Below are 19,020 nucleotides of genomic sequence, written 5' to 3' on the forward strand. Positions count from 1 at the left end.
GAACTCTTGATGGTTCTAAATGGGATGAATGGATGCATCTCTGTAACCGGTTAATACTGGTTCAACTAAATGATGAACCGGACAGATTTGTTTGGAAATTAACAAAATCTGGGATTTTTACTGTCAAGTCTATGTATGAAGATTTAATGAATTACCATGAGCACTTCCCCACCAAATATTTGTGGAAACTAAAAGTACCCTTGAAGATCAAAATCTTCATGTGGTTCCTACGTCGGAAGGTCTTGCTTACTAGGGATAATCTGATAAAAAGACAATGGAAGGGAAGCAAGAAATGTTGTTTTTGTTATGCGGAGGAATCCATAGAACATTTATTTCTTTCTTGTCCCTTGTCAAAAATTGTTTGACGCATTGTCTTCAGCACATATAATATTCCTTCGCCTACCAATATTAAAAATATGTTTAGAAACTGTTTGAATGGTATTGACAAAGACACTAAAGCTAGAATACGCATTGGGGTATCGGCTTTATGTTGGGCGATTTGGAGAAGTCGAAATAATGTTGTTTTTAACAATGCAAACAATTCTAATTTTTTGCAGGTTATCCATATGGCTACACAATGGATCCAAGATTGGTCCCTCTTACTCCCGGTGGATCAGCGGGATCATATGCTTACTAGGTGCAACCGTCTGCTCACGGTTACTCGGGATTTTTACAACCAGGCTATCTTGCGGCTTTCTAGGCGATTGACCGATGTTTAGCCTGTTTGTATCCGTCTTTTTCTTTTTTGGCGTCTGTGCTAATGCTTTGAGTTTGCTGGTGATGTAAACTTGTTATAGTACACTCATATTTTTTGCAATAAAAGGGCCGTGTGCATCTATGGATGCAGAAGCCGGGGTTTTCACCCCCATTTCGAAAAAAAAAATCTAGAGAGGAACTTTATGCTGAATTCTCCGAGATATACAAAACTAATTGGTCCTGCAGATTAGGAAGCTGGGTCAACCACGTGTCTATCTTGTCAAATTCCCTCCCCGCCTCAAGGTTGACCAAGTCATTGGGTATCTTAGGTTTGGTCTCTCCAAAAAGGGTATCTGGGTGAAACTGGAAGCGTGGAATGAGACCCTGAGCATGTGGAAGTGCTCAAGGAAACTTGTATCGAAGTTAGGCTATCTCTGTCTTTGGTCTTCAGCTAGATGTTGATTGACTCGGTGTTTTCAGAAAAAATTCCCATGAAAAGTTAACTGTAGCGATCGTACAAAAATTCCAGCTCGCAGACTTTTTGGGTACCATGGAAACCTCTTCAACCTAGGCATCACTGTGGTAAAAGCAAGCCCGAGGTCCACCCTGCCTACATGGCCCGAAGGCCATAGAAGCAAGGCAAATCACCGGCTGCAAAACCTAATCAGCTCATCGCCTGGGGATGCTCGGGCGAAGGGGTACGGCCGTCTCTTTACAATTGTTGTTAGGCTTCTCCTCCAAAATCTATAAGATTATAAGCCAACTTTCTGGGCTGAAATCCTCTTTACCGCTTGTCTACGAGGAGTGATCTATCTGCATAATGACTGCACAAGAATAAGCGGCATCATTACAGCACCGAAATACAGACCATACGAACCATTGCTTTCGACACCGTCACTCACTACTCTAACTGCATCATTCTATGCTTTCACTGGCGCTGCTCGTTTCCTTCCCGCGCTGCTCGTTTAATGGAGTAGTATCGTTGCCTTCACCCGATGTTCGTTTGATCATTTCAATCTTAGCAGAAGGTCCTGCTGACTCGGCGATGCTGGTTGATTCTGCCGTGGTATTGCTCTTCTTGAATCCCTTTTTCAGCTTAACCTTCTGAGCCCAACCCAGGACACCCTGCTGCACATGCTCGTTGAAGATCTCCTTCTTGTAGGAGCTCCCCATCTTTGCACACAAAAGACGACAACATGCATCAGTTATCAGCGCAGACAATTCGAACATTCTAAGATATCAAAATACTGCCGCACGCACCTGCGTTACAATTGCGTATAGAGGCAGGGTGCTGTAGCTGCAGAGAAGTTGAATAATGAGCCTGCAAGTAGAAGATTATTCGATGCATGAGAACAAATTCATGTTTGGGTTTGGCTTTTTCCTACGAGGGAAGAAATTTGGAGACATGTGTGAAAGTACCCAATAACAAGCCTTGGCACAATAAAAACAACTTGCCCCATGATGCAGGAGTTGAACCCGTAAGTGGTCTACAGCAGAAATAGGGTAAACGATGTTTCCATCAGTCTTTCGAGTCATAACAGGACCAAATTTGAAAGTGGATTGAGTGGATGCTTACCAGTATCCAGAAGAAGAATGCTATCTCAAAGGCGTTCTGGAAGAGGATGAAGTGGATTAGGAACAGGACAATCTTTGGCCGCCCAAACCAGAAGTGGTCATCTGATGGTTTTACAATCAAATCACCCTCAATTGCGGAGTTCTTCTCTGCTACATCCTGAGCTAACTGAGCTATGACGTGCTCCAACTTGGTGCCAACGGCTAACAGCAGCTGCAGGGATAATAGAGAGTTAGTAAGCCCATGGTGCCTTTTAGTTGCACACTGTCATTGTGTGGTTGATATTTCTGCAGGACACTAAATAATGTCTTGTAAAAGTTAGCGTTAAAAGGACATTGTGTTAGTATATCTAGTGTAATCATAGTGCGAGAGGCTCGCTGTCATGATGTGATGTATCCCAACTGCCCTTGAAGCGGTAATATTTACAGAGAAACCTGTATTGGATTATACACACTTACAATTAAGGGAATGAATGCAATCCAGAAGTACGTGTGCCAGCCTGCAGATTAGCAAAATATGGGGTGTAAGATATCTTCGAGATGCTTAAATCATGAAATACTGACAGATTTCAGGAAACAATTTTGCAGAATGAAACCATTACGCGGCAGGTTCTGTTTTTTCACCCATTACTAGTGTAACTGTTAAACAATCCAATTCGAAATTGGAATGTGTAAATATGTCTTTATTTTCCTTAACTGGAGATTTGCTATGTTTGAAATGCTGAAACTGGTGGTTCCTTCCGACCCAGGGTTACTACAGCGCCTAGCTGCCTGTTCTGGTTTTCAAATCCAGAAATACTGCAGCACCTAGCTGCCTGTTTGAAGGAACAAAAACTGACCGGGCAAGGGGGTTCTATAGGAAAGAATAGACATAGAAGAGTGAGGATTTTACACTCTCTAGTTTCAGAGATACTGTCTACTCTAAATAATATTTAAAGTGTATTTACAAGTTAAATATCCATAAAAAGATCCTGTGTGATTGTTCGCTACTCCCTATTCCGCTAAATGTAAGTCGTATTTGTTTGGTTACAAGCCAAACTTTATTAAGTTTTACCAAGAATATAGAAATATATTCAATGTGTATATATTGGTATTTGTTTGGTATTGCAGATGTTTTTTTATGAACTTGGTCAAACTTAAGAAAGTTGACTAGGAACAAAACAAAAAAGACTTATATTTTCTGATGGAGGGAGTATTATAGATCACAAAAAAAATTGTCCATCCTTTCAATAAAAGTCTGCATATTTATAATGTGTTTTTGGAAAAAAAAATACTTATAAATTCGATTTTTGGAATTTTAAAAAGAAGTCATCATTTGACTCGGGAGCCAATAGAAATTATCGAATATACAACTGGCCTTCAGAATGGATGAACTACACCTTACCATTAACATTCAGCAGCAGAAAGATCACCACGAAGACCCACAAGTACCAGCTAAAAGAAATAAGACACTAAAAGGTTGAGCTAACTTGCATAGAAAACTAGTTTGTAGTGGTATTATATAAATATACAAACATAAGTGATACTCATTGTTTACCTTATGCCAACCACTTTCTTAAAATCAGACTCTAATACCCTCAGCATGTATTTATGGAAATCAAATTTCAGGTTTCCACGGCAGTGCGTCTGCAATCAAAAGATGACCTCAAGTTCACATACGAGGAAAGCACGCAAGGTTAGCTTATTGAAATATGGTGCTTACCATGATAAAACCAAGACGCATTGTTGTGTAGTCGGATTTACCCACTGATCCATAGAATTGCTTACAAAAACTTTGCTGAATGGGAAATGGAGAAGGCTAATTAGTTCATCAATACTTAATCACTTTCAGTCTGTGGCAGAGTTTGCACAAAACGCCCCCAAACTACACATAGCCCCACCCCATCTTTCAGTACTGATCCAAGAAAAAAAGCATTTTTTATATGGCCGTAAAGTTGAATATGGCATAGAAATCCTATGGTCAGTTTCGCAAAAAAAAAAAAAAAGATATCTGATAAAAGAGCTCGTTATTGCTTACCAGCCAACTCAATATTCTAGAATCTTTGCCAATGCCCTTGAAATGTTCCCTGATAAATTCGAAATTGTGTACACCAGTCACTTTCTTTGGCCCTGCAGTTTATAATGGAATTATCATCCTGGTATACCTGTAGGGATTCTAAACGAAGCTGCTTGTTCATGTCACACATTTATCAACTTTCATTCCAGGGAGAAAAAAATTTGCTCTCAAACTGCAAGTATATCATTGACACTGTAATAATTATGAACAGAAAGAAAGGCTCAAATACCATTTCCAGCATTATCTTTCTGAATTGCATCCTCCCACTGTTTCCATTGATGTATCTGAGCGAGAGTAGAGAAAATCAACACGTGGTTTACCGTGCCTAATGCGCAGCGCACGTAAAATTCATAAGGGGCTTACCTTTGCACCTCCTAAGACCATTGTCAAAACACTGAATACAACATGCGTAATTGCCAGCACAAATATGAAAATATGCAACTGATGTATAGCCTCAAGGGACATCAGCGGAACTTTCCCCTGTTAAAACAAACATTAGAGTTCATAATAAGCACTAAATCGAAAGTAAATCTGAAGATTGTTCAATTCCCATGGTGAAAAACTCAAAAAATATTTAAAACTGAAAGGATCGGGTAGGTTTAAGCAACCGGCCTAATGGTAAACAACGTGCTTAAACCAACTATCCTTGTCAGTGTAGGCTTTATTCTACCCGCCAGCTGCATGCTCATAACAGCGTTGACAGTGATGTTCCCATTTAATATGGCTCCATGCCATTAAAATCAAATCGACGACATCACAGCAACAGCATAGAGGGTGTGCCTCCCCGTGGCGCTGTCTGTTTGATCCAAATCAACTAGCAGTGGTGGTAGCGAAGTAGCTATGCAAGTCCCCAACCCAAAGTATTAAGTGTTTGCATGCTCAGAAGTCACAATTGGTGCCTAACTGGACAGGTCCACAACTGTAACCAACTGCTGGTACGATAGGTTCCACCAAGAAAAACAGACAGCGTGAGCAGCAGGGACGGTGCAATCACCTTGTGCTTGCAGATCTCGAGGCCCGCCGCGCCGTCGCTGAGCAGCCGCCTCCCGATCCTGCCGATGATCTGGGACGTCACAAAGTGCTCCTTGGCGGGCCCTGATTCCTCGCCCTCTAGTTCCTCCCTTTTGCACGGCAGCATGTGGAGCGTCCAGCCGGAGCTGATGCAGGTCTTCTGGATCATCCCCTGGAACACCGTGAGCAGCAGGGAGATGAAGCCCAGAAGCATGAGCTCTGCATTGTTACAGCAAGGAAATCTAAAGATTAGAGTTATGTTCACCCTACAGAGTAAAAGATGAACAATTCCAAAATAAGCTATCCAAGCGCGAGCGCACACAGGGTCAAAAAAAAAAAAAGGGCGAGGGCCGACAGAGCGGCCTTTTGACTGATTTTCAGGGAGGACAAAAGCGGCCGAAAGCGGGCTCCTGCTACGCCGCGCACGCGGTTTACGGAATTGCCCCTGAAGAGATAGCATGCGTTTCTTGGCACGGATCAAATCCAGACCACGATTGACGATTCAGCTCAGTCAAAACTGAAGACTGGGAATCGAGAGGAGTCCGTGACGCCGACCGCTTGCAGATAGGAAACGGAAGGTGAGACTGGTTAAGAGTAGTTGGGAGGCATGGATGGATGAGTACCTTCCTTGACCTTGAGGATGGCCTCGTAGAGCGGCTTCTGGTTCTTCCTCTTGAACGTCTGCGGTAGAGGACAAGATCAGTCGACGAACACGGAAGATATGAGAAGATGGCGCGGTAATGGCAGGCAGCGGAAGAGGGAGGGATGCGAAACGGCAAGGCGTTTGTCTGGTGGCGGGCGGGCGGGTTACCTTGCCGAGGTAGTGGAGGCACCGCTCGGCGAGGAGGGAGATGAGCACGATGAGGGAGCAGACCGCCGCGACGATCCACGTCGGCGTGAACTCCAGCGTCGCCTCCTCCGCCGCCATCGCAAACCCCGACAGAGAGAGAGGGGAGGCGTTCGAGAGCGCGTGGCTGGTGGTCGGAAACTGGGACAGCGTGAACTGGCGGAGGAGCGGGGCCGCGTCGCGTATTTTATTACCGGAGCAGTTGTCTCGCTCGTGCTCCGGGTAAGGTAAAGCGTTGGGCGTGGGGTCAGGCCGATAACGTCTGCGGTGGAAGAGGAAGGAGGCTCGCCGCGTGCGCCGTCGGCCTCCCCAGCTGGTAGAGACGTGTTCGGGTTCACATGCTACAGAGTACAGAGGTAGTACAGTGGTCGCTAGCGTCCGAAAGGATATCTTCACTTCTTTCCAGATTCGCGTGCGCCAAGTTTAGCCAGGAATTAAATCGCTGGCTGCGGGTCTCGTGAATCATGCTATCTCGGGATCGCGCCACGCGCCACGGACGCGTCGTGTCGAAGGTGTACCGTCTGCAGACTGTAGCCCGCGCCTCGTAGTCGAGCGGGACGGGACAGCGGGAAGCTGGCCGTGCCGTCGCTGCCGGCGTGCGTGTGTGCGTGACCCGGCCGTGCCAACGGGAACCTGGTGGCCGCCGTCGCTTCCGGCTGCCGTGCCCACGATGCCGGTGACCCGTGAAAGGAACGCAGTTCTAGACCGACCCGGTTGTAGCCTTGTCTACCTAGCATGTCCGACTGGTCTCTGTCGCCGCCGGTGGAGAACGGAGCGAGTGGGAATGCTGCGTCAGCGCCTGGTGAAAGCTGCTGCCGGCGTGCGTGCGCGCGTGCACCGTGTCGAGGGAGTTGGGTTATTAGGGCATCTCCAACTGCGCGACCCAAATCGTGCCCGCGCGTCCGTTTGGGTCGAGCCGAACAAAAACGCGACCCAGCGCGGGGACGCACCGCAAAAGCAGACGGCCGCGGCGTCCGGAACGACGCAAACACGGCCCAAATCTGGGCTAGGTTTGCGTGGCCGCGGATGGCACGCGCCGTCCGCTCGCGTCCGCGCTGGTCGCCTCGTCTCCTTGGGCCCACCCGTCGGCGACCGGGGAGACTATTAAATGGGGACCGGAGGGGATCCGGCCCTCCACTCCAGCCCACTCCACTCCCCGCAGCCGAAACCGCCGCCATGGCCAAGCGACGGCTCGCCAACGACGACGAGGCGAGCAGCAGCCGCCGCCGCCCGCCGGCGCCGCGGCCGCGGAGAGAAACCCGTGCGGCCTCCACATCGGAGAGGCCGCCCGCGGCGTGCGGCATTGTCGCAACCGCCGCCTCTCCTCGAGCCGAAGACCGAGTACTCGGAGGAGGACCCGGACCTCCGCGCCGCGCTGATGATCTCGGCGGCGGAGGAGGAGGCGCAATGGCCGCACCTCCATGCGGCCATTCGCACCTCCAAGATGGAGGAGGCGGCCCGGCGGGAGGTCGAGGACGCGGAGGGCCGGGAGCTCTACGCCCGTGCCCGCCGGGCGCCACGGGAGCAGGGAGGAGGCGCGGCGGGAGGAGGCCGAGCGCCGCGCCGACGGCGAGCCGCCGCCAGAGCAGGCCGGCGGCAGAGGACAGGCGCCGCGCGGAGCAGCCGGCGGCGCCAGAGGCGTGCGCCACGCCCGGCAGAGAGAGAGCGCGCCTCGGGAGAGGCGCCGCTCCGTGCGCCGCCGCGCCTCGGGTGGCTCCGACCCCACTCGGCCTGGAAGAAGGCCCCGTGGTCTCCGTGGCCGGAGTCCCCGCGCGTGTCCAGCCATAACAGCGCGTCGCCGCCGGGACGTCGTCCACGACGACGACGCCGCCGACGACGCCCACAGGGGCTAGGCGGCGCACCGGCGGCCACCGCGCCGCCGACCAAACCCTAATAGAGGGTTTTTTATATTAGTTTAAATTTAAAAGCCCATATAGGGGCTTCTTTTGTTAGTTATTTGCCCAAAATAGGGCTATGTATAAATTTGCCCAAAATAGGGCATATGTTTTAATCAAATTTCGTTTAAATTTGGTTTTTTTCTTTCGTTTTCGTGTTTTTCGGATTATGCGATGCGTCCGCGCGTTGAACGCAGCGCGCGACCTAAATGGACACGCGGACGCGAGGCGCTGTCCGCGTGTCCGGGCGGCGACCCAAACGGCCCAAAACGAACGGCCCAGCGCGTCCGTTTGGGTCGCGCGGTTGGAGATGCCCTTACAGCATGCACGGGCGCGCGTTCCGGCGTTGATTCAGTGCTACAGACATCTGGCTGGAGAGCAGACGGACGTGGAGCTCACGGGACGGACGACCGCCGGCAGCACGTACCACAACAACTCACCAAGGGCTGGTTTGTTGGCCGGACAAGAATCCAAACATTTGGAGATATGCTTCTCTCATAAGTTTACTTCGTTCACAAGTTTGCTAAAAATAAAGCTAGTTGGATACTTGGATCATCAGTCCAATTACAAGATCTTTTATAAAAAGGCAAAATCTAGCTAATTCATGAGAAATTTCATTTGCTTCTCTCGGGCTGTGCTTCAACGTCCTGCAATTTTATTCACCCGTACAAACATCGATGATATATGTGGAACTCGCTCACCTCTAGTTTGCTCACCGCTCCTGCGCCTGCACCTCCACGACGACTAAGGAGACGGCGCTCCCCTGCTACTGCCACACGACGCAGCCACCGCGTCCAGGCCAAGTGCGCCAAGAAGTCGATGACGAGCGGCGGGAGAAACACAAGGAAACTCGCCCGCCGGCTCATCATCAGCAAGAAGGGACTCGCGCTCGCCGAGCCCGGAGACGAGGAAGAGGAAGAGGCTCTGGAGGAGTACTGTTGTGGGTATACTTCATGGGTGTACCATCGACAGTGCCTAGATCCGGCAAGCCCGGGTGGCCCACAGACGGTGATGAGGCATGTGGCCCATCGGGCGGCCCAGTTGCTGTTGATCATGAAGGAAGAAGTCCGGCCCAGGATCAGTAAGCCGGATCCGTGCCGACATTAGGAGTAACCCGGATCCATGGAGGCCCATGAGGAACCCGGATCCAGTACGACGTATATGGAAGGCGGATCCGTGACGTGCACGGCAAGGTATTGTACCGCAGTTAGGCTATCTGTAATCCGGCTAGGACTCTCCATGTAAACCCTAGATCCGTGCGTCTTTATAAGCCGGATCCCGGGAGCCCTAGAGGCACAACCACAACTCATTATAACAACGCGAAAGCGCCCAGATAATTCCGGCATAAGCGAGCAGTAGGCCCCGTCCTCGTGCGGGTGTTCCGAAGCCGGGTAAATCGCGTACCACCGTCCCGTGTGCACTCCACCTTATGGCCCCTCCTTCTTCTCCCCTCGTGAGGATCCCTCCTCCGAGGTACCGTCGATTAGGCAACGACGCTTGGCGCCCACCGTGGGGCCTCGCGGCGTCCGGAGGCCGGAACCGGGAGGGTTCCGCCATGGGAAGCTACGACGACACCATCGCCGTGGGGCGTGTCCTTTACGCTCGGAAATCTGCCGATCGTCCCTCCGGATGAGTGTTGGATTCCGGCTAAAACCGACCCCGTCAAGCTCTCCATCGTCCCAGCTTGGCGGCATACACATCTTCATCGGGGAAACCGTCGATTCCGACGGAAACCCACCGGTAAGTAGCGCCGACGCGACCGCCCTCGAGCAGGACGCGAGCCGCGAAGATCCGATCTCGAGACGCAGGAACTTCTTAGCAAAGATTCCGCCTTAGATCCGAAAAAATCAAAACCCACCCAATCCGCCCCCGAGCGAGAAATAACGGTGGAAGACCAATGCAGATCCGCCTGGGTCTCCCAGGTGTTAGAAAAGCAAAGATGTCACTTTGTGCACTTCTTGGCCCATACCGCCGGAACCGCCCATCATGAAGCCGGAGCTGGCCCCGAGCAGGTAGAGGCCCCGGAAAACAACGCTGCTCCGGATCAGCAAGAGGCTGTCGGAGAAAGCGGAACTCCGGCTGAAGAGTCAATTTTGGGGAACCTAAGCCCAATTTCCAGCGACACCCCATCCATGGACACTGAAGAGTTCGACCGCAAGGTGAGGGAATATGGATACGGTGATCAGCCTGAGGTCGATTCCGCCCAACCAAAGCAGGTACTTGCAACTGTTGCGGCACTGGGAGAAAACGGATCAGAAGAGGCAGGCACCCAATCCGACCCCCAGCCATCCCATCATGGATCTCCAATGTCGCGAGAACGGCCCCGTAAGGATTCCTCCTCAGAGAGCCTCCTGTCACCTGAAGAGATGGTCGCGCAAGCAGGCATGGATGCAGTTTATCGCTCGGATATCCTTAACAAACCCATCACTCCTGAAGACATAGAAGCTTTGGAAGCTAAGAGAGTGGAGCTACTGGCTACAGCCAAGAAGTTTAAGGACACCGCAGCCGCCATGCTGGAGGAAAGGAAGCACGCCGCAGTTTTTGTGGAAGACTTCATCCAGCGTGAGCAGGAGGTGGACGAAGGACTGGCAAAGGTCAAGGAACTCCGAAAGCATTGGGAGGACAAGATCGTTGAAGCTGATCGGGAGGTAGAAAAGGTCCGGCGTGAGTTGATAGCTCCCCGCAGGATCACCTTCGCAACTCCAACGGATCAGCAGCCGTTCGCAACCCCAAAAGACAATATGACGAAAGCTGCATAGATCCTGAAGAAAAGTGACGAGGAGATTAACATCAACTACTTACGTACACTCGTCGCTTCAGCGGTCAAACAGCAGAGCAAGGCAGACACTTCGCGCAAGTTAGAATCTAACCCGGAGCATTGCATCTCCACTGCGTGAAGGACGCCCACGACAATCGCCATCGAGATGACGAATCGCGAACCGGATCCTCGAACGCGTGAAGGAAAGCCGGGGAACACCCAAATCCGATCCCCGTACCATCAAAGACGCCACCGTCTGATCCGAGAAAGGGAAAGGATCCAATGTACTCTGGACGAGACAAGTACCGCAACGCCTCTCCCCCGCCTAATGGTTACCCGCGTCCCCCTCGCCGCCATAGTCCAGCTGGAAACACCAGGCCTCAGGGGCATGGTGGAATTGTTATCCGCGACAACGTGTTGCCCTCAAGAAACAGGAACAGGGAGCGCACGCCGGAACCTCGCCGGAATCAGAACAATGATCGTGAGCCCGAGCCTAGGAGGAGCCGGAATGAGGAGCGCGACCCGGAACCCCGCCGCAGCCGGGACGACCAGGGAAGCCAGCGCCACGGCGAAGGCAGCCACAGGAGCCGGAGCCAGTACCGGGAGGGCCGAGGAGAATCTGGAGGCGGAAGCAAGAGGTCAGATCGGCCCCCTCGCAGGTCTCCCTCACCACCACCTAGCGGTGGCGGCGGAGGTGGAGGCGGAGGCGGTGGCCGGAGATCTCGCTCTCGCTCACAGTCCCCCCGTCACGGCTCGCGCGACGCACGGGAACGCCTCAACGAATACAAAACCGACTACATCGGACCAAAGTGCTTTGGCAGGATGATTCGAGAGGAACCAAAGCCGAGGAGCTCCCTCAAGCTACCCGGAAACCTGAAGCATTATGATGGCACCGAAAGGCCTGATACCTGGATTGAGGATTACTACAATGCAGTAACCTTTGCCGGAGAAACCCCTAATATCGCCTGCCGCATGCTCCAGCTGTACCTTGTAGGGCCAGCCCGGATCTGGCTCAGTGACCTCGAGAAAAACTCCATCTTTTGCTGGTTTGACCTGAAGACCGCTTTCGAAAAACACTTCAGGGGCACCTACAAAAGACCTGCCACGGCAAGCGACTTACGAGCTTGTATCCAGAAGAAGGGAGAATCCTCAAGAAACTTCCTCACACGATGGTTGGCATGCAGGAACGAGTGCGAAAACGTCGACCACACCACTGCTATGTACGCCTTTATTGGTGGACTGCAGAGAGGAGGTTTGCTGAGGCATAAGCTCACATGTTTGGCTAACGCCAATAAACTGACTTTGGATGAGATGATATCCATTGCCAGTGACCACACTGCCGCCGATGACGATGCAGGCGGTGATCTCGCAGCTACAGCAATCCCCCTACACCAACAAAAGAAGAACCGTGATAACGGTAACAACAGCATCCACAAACGCAAAAACCCTGATGACCAGAAGAGTGGCGGATCCGACATGGTCGCCATGGCGTTCCAACGCGGAGGTTCAGGAGGCGGCAGAGGACGCGGCCGCGGAGGCGGAGCCGGCGAGGGTCGGCAGCATGGCACCGAGGTCACCGCCGGCGGATCCCGCGCCCGCAAACCTACGAGGAATACGAGAGACATGCCCTGCCCGGCCCACTTGGATCCGGCTACGGGGAAGTCCACTCACACCAACCGCAACCGCAAGTGGGTCAACGACCTAAAGAACGACCCGGAGGCGGGATACAAGCGAGCCCGGAAGCACCGCCCACGCGGCAAAGGAGGCAAGGGCAAGAACAAGGACAAGGAGGAGGACGGTTCCGAGGCAATGGACGAGGATGATAACTCGCCGGATCCCAAAGCCGGATCCGCGAGTAAATCCAACCCCTTCGAGAAAAAGAGCGTGGGGGCTTACCACACCTTCCTCGGAACCCCAACAGTCCGCGCTACAAAGTCAGCTACCCGGATCCTGAACGCCACAGTTTCGGCCGTGCCGCAGTATGTCAGGTGGTCGGAAGTTCCGTGCACATTTGACAGGGAGGATCATCCCGCCATTGTGCCAAAAGAATACTACGCCTTGGTTGTAAGTCCCCGCATAGACGGGTATGACTTCTCCAAGTGCCTCATGGATGGCGGAGCCAGCTTGAACATCATGTACCTGGAGACTCTGGAACGGATGAACCTCACCAAGGAACAGCTCAAACACAAAGCAACACTGAGTTTCACGGCGTGGTTCCGGGTAAGAAGGCGAACTCCCTCGGCAGCATTACACTTCCCGTGGCTTTCGGCGATGTTCACAATTTCCGCGAAGAAAAGATCACGTTTGAAGTTGTGCCCTTCAAGAGCTCCTACCATGTCATCTTCGGCAGGCCCACCTACCACAAGTTCCACGCAAGAGCGTGCTATATCTACAACAAGCTCAAGATTCCGGGTCCTAATGGTATGATCACCATAACCGGAGACTACAAAAAGGCTCACGAGTGCGAGTTGGGCGAAGCCGCCTTCGCAGTAGTCCGTCATATCCGGAGAAGAGCTGAAAGGCTGCTGAGCCGCGGTGGATCCGACCGAGATGCAAACCACCAAGAAGCGGATCTCCGAGCGTAAAAACTCCTTCGGGGCCGCGATAGAGACCAAGAAAGTCAACTTCAAGGAAGATGACCCTAGCAAGCAAGTCTCGATCGGAGCCAACATGGACCCCAAATAGGAAGACGCGCTCGTCGAGTTCCTCCGCGCTAACATGGATATCTTCGCATGGCAACCTTCCGACATGTCCGGAGTACCTAGGGAACTCGCCGAGCACTACCTCAACATAAATCCGGGGCTAAACCGGTGAAGCAAGCTATGCGACGCTTTGGAGATAAGAAGCGCCGCGCCATAGGAATGGAACTAGCAAAGTTACTAGAAGCAGGTTTTGTAATAGAAGTTATTCACACCGAGTGGGTCGCGAATCCCGTCCTTGTACCCAAAAAGAACACCGAAATACTAAGAATGTGCATCGATTACTCGGCTTGAACAAGCATTGCCCGAAGGATCCGTTCCCCTTGCCGCGCATTGACCAAGTCATTGATTCGACGGCGGGGACGGAACTTCGTGTTTTCTTGATGCGTATTCCGGGTATCATCGGATCCGGATGAAGGAATCCGACCAAAAGGCGACTTCATTCATTACCCCGTTTGGCACTTACTCGCTATGTTACTATGCCTTTTGGTTTAAAAACGCAGGTGCCACCTACCAACGTACGATGCAGCGGTGCCTCGAAGGACCAAATTGGCCGGAACGTACACGCCTACGTCGACGACATCGCGGTCATGACCCGGAAAGGATCCGACTTGATCAGCGACCTCACAGAAACCTTTGAGAATCTCCGACGGTACAAGATGATGTTGAATCCGCTGAAGTGCATCTTTGGCGTGCCAGCCGGAAAACTCCTTGGCTTCATAGTCTCTCACAGAGGCATTGAGGTTAACCCGGAAAAGATCAAGGCAATCCTGTGTATCAAACGGCCAACTTGTCTCAAAGATGTGCAACGACTAACTCGGTTGTGTCGCAGCAATCGATAGGTTTGTTAGCCGTCTTGGCGAGAAGGCGCTACCTCTATACAAGTTGCTGAAGAAAACAGACAAATTTGTGCTAGGACGACGCAGCTCGACGCAGCTCTTCGAGGGTTGAAGGAAATACTTACCTCCCCACCTATCTTGGCAGCCCCGAGCAGAGTCGAGCCAATGCTCCTGTATCTGGTAGCTACCAACAAAGTCATCAGCCTCGTCATCGTGGTGGAGCGAAAGGAAGAAGGTCATGAGTATGACGTCCAAAGACCTGTCTACTACATAAGCGAGGTGCTGACGGAGTCAAAGCAAAGGTACGCTCACTTTCAGAAGCTAGCTTATGGAGTTTTCCTAGGCAGCCGGAAGCTGAGACACTACTTCCAAGAGCACCCGAGTCACAGTTGTGAGCAAGGCTCCGCTGTCAACAATTCTCAACAACGCTGACGCAACAGGACGGACGGCTAAATGGGGCATCGAATTATCCGCCTTCGACATCGCTTACAAGCCAAGGACTGCGGTAAAATCCCAAGTCTTGGCAGATTTCGTTGCAGATTGGACAGAAGCTCCGGATGCAAGTCTGGAGCCGGAACCAGAAACATGGGTCATGCACTTCGATGGATCCAAGCAGCATCAAGGCTCAGGAGCCGGAGTCACCCTGAAGTCCCCTACCGGAGAAGAACTGCAGTATGTTCTGCAGATCCACTTCGAAGCTACAAATAACATGGCGGAATATGAGGCTCTATTACACGGTCTGCGCATCGCTAAGGAGATTGGGATCAAGCACATCATATGCTATGGAGATTCCGACCTGGTGGCACAACAAGTAGCAGGAACCTGGAACGCCAGAAATTCCGTCATGGCGGCCTACAGAGACGAAGTTGACGAGATCACCAAGTGCTTCCTCGGATACGAAGTCAAGTACGTCAGGAGAGACGATAACACAGCGGCAGACATGCTATCCAAGCTCGGATCCGGCAGAAAGCCAATTCCGCCTGGAATCTTCCTGGAGCATCTCCGGATACCCTCGGTAAAGGGCGCTAACCCGGAAAACCCAGAGGTGGCAGTGTCTCCGGCCAGAGAGGTGTTGGCTACCATTCCGGCTTGGACACAGCCTTTCCTGGACTACCTCATCGATCAGAAGTTGCCGGAGGACGAGGTCCTCGCGCGCCAGATCATCAAACGAGCAAGATCCTACACAATTGTTGATGGACAGCTCTACAAACGAAGCGCAACAGGGGTGTTTCTCAAATGCGTCTCCAATCAAGATGGCATTGAAATCCTCAGAGAGATCCACGCAGGGGATTGCGGGCACCATGCCGCCCCCAGGTCACTCGTTGCAAAAGCTTTTCGGCTAGGCTTTTATTGGCTTACAGCTAAAGAAGACGCTGACAAGATAGTCAAGACCTGCCGAGGTTGTCAGTACTACGCTACTCAACCAAACGCTCCAGCCCAAGAGCTGAAGACCATACCTATCACCTAGCCATTTGCGGTCTGGGGGCTCGATATGGTCGGTAAGCTAAAAAGATCATCTCCTGGCGGTTTTGAATACCTCCTGGTCGCTGTTGACAAGTTCAGCAAATGGATCGAGGCTAAGCCAGTGAGAAAAGCCGATGGTGCTACGGCACTAAAATTCGTCTGCAGCCTCGTGATGAGATTCGGCATCCCACACAGCATAATCACAGATAATGGCACAAACTTCGCTCAGGGAGAATTGAAGGATTATTGTGAAACAATGGGAATTCGATTGGACCTCGCATCTGTGGCTCACCCACAATCCAATGGTCAAGTTGAAAGGGCAAACGGTCTAATATTATCAGGAATCAAGCCACGCCTCGAGGAACCGCTGCGACGAGCAGCAGGAGCCTGGGCTGATGAGTTGGACGCCTGTCTTGTGGAGTTTACGAACTACCCCTAACGAGTCAACGGGGTTTACCCCATTTTTCTCGGTATACGGATCCGAAGCCGTGCTTCCCTCCGACATCATCCACGATTCACCGCGAGTTTCCGCCTACAACGAAGAAACAGCTGATGAGGCCAGACAGCTATCTGTGGACCTGATCGAGGAAGCTCGGAACCTAGCCGATCAGCGCTCCGCCATCTACCAGCAGAAGCTCCGACGCTATCACAGTCGTCGAGTTCGGAAACGCTCCTTCATGGCAGGAGACCTGGTCCTCCGCCTTCGACAGGTGAAAGACCATAAGCTGCAATCTCCATGGGAAGAACCCTTCGTCGTTAGCAAAGTGCTTCACAACGGATCGTACTACCTTGTCGATTTCCGAGAGCTGAGGGACAGACACTGCTAATTGGCGCCGGAAACGCAAGCGTGAGGATCCGGATGATATCTACGACGAGACAGATCGCCCTTGGAACATTGCACGGCTACGTCCTTTCCACACTTAGCATAGAATTGCATACCTTGTAACAATATTATACATGATCAATGAAATAAAGCTTTTGGTTCACTCTTTGAGTCTTTTACCTCCTTTACTTGTTCATTTTTAGATCGTGTATGTTTTCCGACTAAAACCGCGAGCTGGATTTTTTCCGCCTAGGCGTGTATAAAAGTTGTGATTTTCAAAAATCGTCCTTTAGGACGTAAGCTTAAGTTTTCCGATTAAGTTGTTGTCTCGTTGCGAACTCGTGGATTCCTAGTAGCGATTTCCGGCACCTATGCTTGGGGGCTTGTTTCCGCGGTTATTGACGGATTGCCATTGGGCTTCGTCGCCGGCGGCGAGCGTTTCCGGCTAAGGTCTTCCGGCTCGCGGAAGGTCAAGCGGGCAAGCCGGAAAACAACGAAGTCAGCACTTGCTTTCCGACATAAAACGAAACATGCACATAACATTAACGGATAGCGGGATAAGTGTTTCGCCCCATGCATAATCGTTTTGTTCCTAGCTACTTAAGAATTTAAGTCTTATTACAAACCCACTCGGGGCCAAAATGATGCAACTTGTTTCATTGTTTAAAACAGGAACTCTATTCGGAGTCCTCCTCTTCGATTGCTGGTAGGTGGAGCCGTCGTCCGCTGTCACCAGATCCGGCTTCGGAGTCGTCGCCAGAGTTTCCTCCGGAATGCTCGCTGCTTGACCCGGATCCTTCCCCGTAATACTCCGGCTCACCCGCTTCTTCCTCTGCATCGGAAAATCCTTCGGGCAGATCATGCTTGTTATACCAGAATGAGTGATCCACTCGCCTGACAAACAGCTGCTCGTAGCCTTCGGTTTCCGCGAGGAGGGCGCCCATGTCGGAATCCCTGGGGGCTCCGCGTGCAACATCCGCCGAGGTTGAGAGAGGAAAGTGAGCCTTGCGGGTGGCCAAGACTAGGGAGGCGGCTCCGCGTGCCTGAAGACTTTTGCCGATCCTTGATGAAGTCCGGCACTCGTCGCATAAGTTTGGTCATCGTATCGATGACTCGTGGTTTTGGCCTTCTTCGGAGACGAGAGCCGTGGCGATTCCGCGGCGAGCTTCAAATAGCGCGTCAATTGAACTCCGCGCTTCATCGTATGCCTCCGTCCTCTTAAGGTTTGACTCTTTTGACCATTCAAAGCCAAGGCTTGCTGAGGAAGAAAGAGGTTCAGTTCCGTTAGAGAGAAAACATACAAGATGGTCGGAGCAACGACACGGAAAAATGCTTACGGAAGATAAGATTGTCAATGGCCTCCGCCTCCTCCTCCAGTAACTCGTTCTTGGATATCACGGAGAGCACGCGGCCTTGGCTTTTCTCCAGTTTGTCAATCAGCTCCGCCTTGTCGCGGGCATGCTTCTCGGAGAGCTCTTTCCTCGCCTCAGTCTCCTTACTAGAGGATTCTTGAATGAAGGTTTTGAGGGACTCGTTCTCCGCCTCAAGCACCTTGACTTTGGCGGAAAGCTCATCGAACGAGGAGTGCTTGGCATTTCTTCTGAAGGCAGATAGTTGCACATATTATGCATCCTGAACAACTATGACAGCACAAAAAGTGAAGACCCGGATCTCGTACCTTTAAGGCGGGTCTCAAGCAGCTGGACAGCCTTTTGGTTGTTTTCCGCATTCTGGCGCAGCCCCTCGATCTCCGTGATTTGCTCTAGCACGTGAATGCGCAGATCTTCGTGCAATTTCCGCGTGGTCTGCGAAGCAGCAGGGAGTTAGCCGGATATTTAAAATCTTGGGGGCTAGCGAGGAATTCAGTCTTTGAGGTATAAAAATTTTAAATTTCCGTCTAAAGTACATTCTGGGAAAGCATCGGATAATACATGTTACACGGAACTATATCACCCAATGCTTGGGGGCTAGTATTACCTGCCGCACCTCCTTGTGCTTGGCGAAAAATTCCTTCAGGCTGTCCTCCAGCTCGGCAAGATAACCCACCTCCTCGTCCGGTTTTCCCCATACCTTGTTCAGCATGGCGGAAACTTCCGCGTGACGTTGTGCAAGGGTAAGCTTTTGGAGGGACGGAGTTGGTTGGAGGCTGACTCGGGTCGCGTTGGTAACTTGGAGGAGCTTAGCCTTTTGCTCCTGTTCTTCTCCAGTGGGCCCCGCGAAAGCGGAGCTTGGCTGATCTGGCGGAGGAATGGGTGAGGAGGTCCCCTTGGCGGAGTCGCCATGATGAGCGGGATCTTCAGGAAGGTCATCAATGTCGATGATATCCTTTGGATCCGGCTTGGAGGCGGATGAAGCCTTGG

The 19,020-nt window shown here is 51.6% G+C and overlaps 1 protein-coding gene across 1 annotated transcript; it reads right to left on the reverse strand.

Moving 5' to 3' along the window:
- Positions 1-1,389: 1,389 nt before the first annotated feature.
- Positions 1,390-6,307, reverse strand: LOC124707862 (MLO-like protein 1). Its single transcript, XM_047239559.1, has 14 exons — positions 6,147-6,307; positions 5,959-6,016; positions 5,319-5,554; positions 4,688-4,804; positions 4,554-4,608; positions 4,286-4,377; positions 3,971-4,045; positions 3,806-3,894; positions 3,653-3,702; positions 2,728-2,768; positions 2,273-2,482; positions 2,116-2,183; positions 1,957-2,017; positions 1,390-1,869 (listed from the first exon to the last, which is right to left on the reverse strand). The coding sequence occupies exons 1-14, from the start codon at positions 6,261-6,263 to the stop codon at positions 1,612-1,614; spliced, it is 1,527 nt and encodes a 508-aa protein (XP_047095515.1). The 5' UTR covers positions 6,264-6,307; the 3' UTR covers positions 1,390-1,611.
- Positions 6,308-19,020: the final 12,713 nt, after the last annotated feature.

This window comes from Lolium rigidum, chromosome 4 (genome assembly GCF_022539505.1).
Source record: "Lolium rigidum isolate FL_2022 chromosome 4, APGP_CSIRO_Lrig_0.1, whole genome shotgun sequence".
In the NCBI taxonomy this organism is placed as follows: domain Eukaryota; kingdom Viridiplantae; phylum Streptophyta; class Magnoliopsida; order Poales; family Poaceae; genus Lolium; species Lolium rigidum.

Bases quoted from the DNA above. Each gene is read 5' to 3' on its own strand.
- LOC124707862 (XM_047239559.1), bottom strand. From the start codon at position 6,263: ATGGCGGCGGAGGAGGCGACGCTGGAGTTCACGCCGACGTGGATCGTC. The intron at 4,046-4,285 runs GTAAGCAATAAC...TTTCCCATTCAG, and splicing joins CTAGAATATTGAGTTGGCTG to CAAAGTTTTTGTAAGCAATT. The intron at 3,703-3,805 runs GTAAACAATGAG...TATTTCTTTTAG, and splicing joins AAGAAAGTGGTTGGCATAAG to CTGGTACTTGTGGGTCTTCG.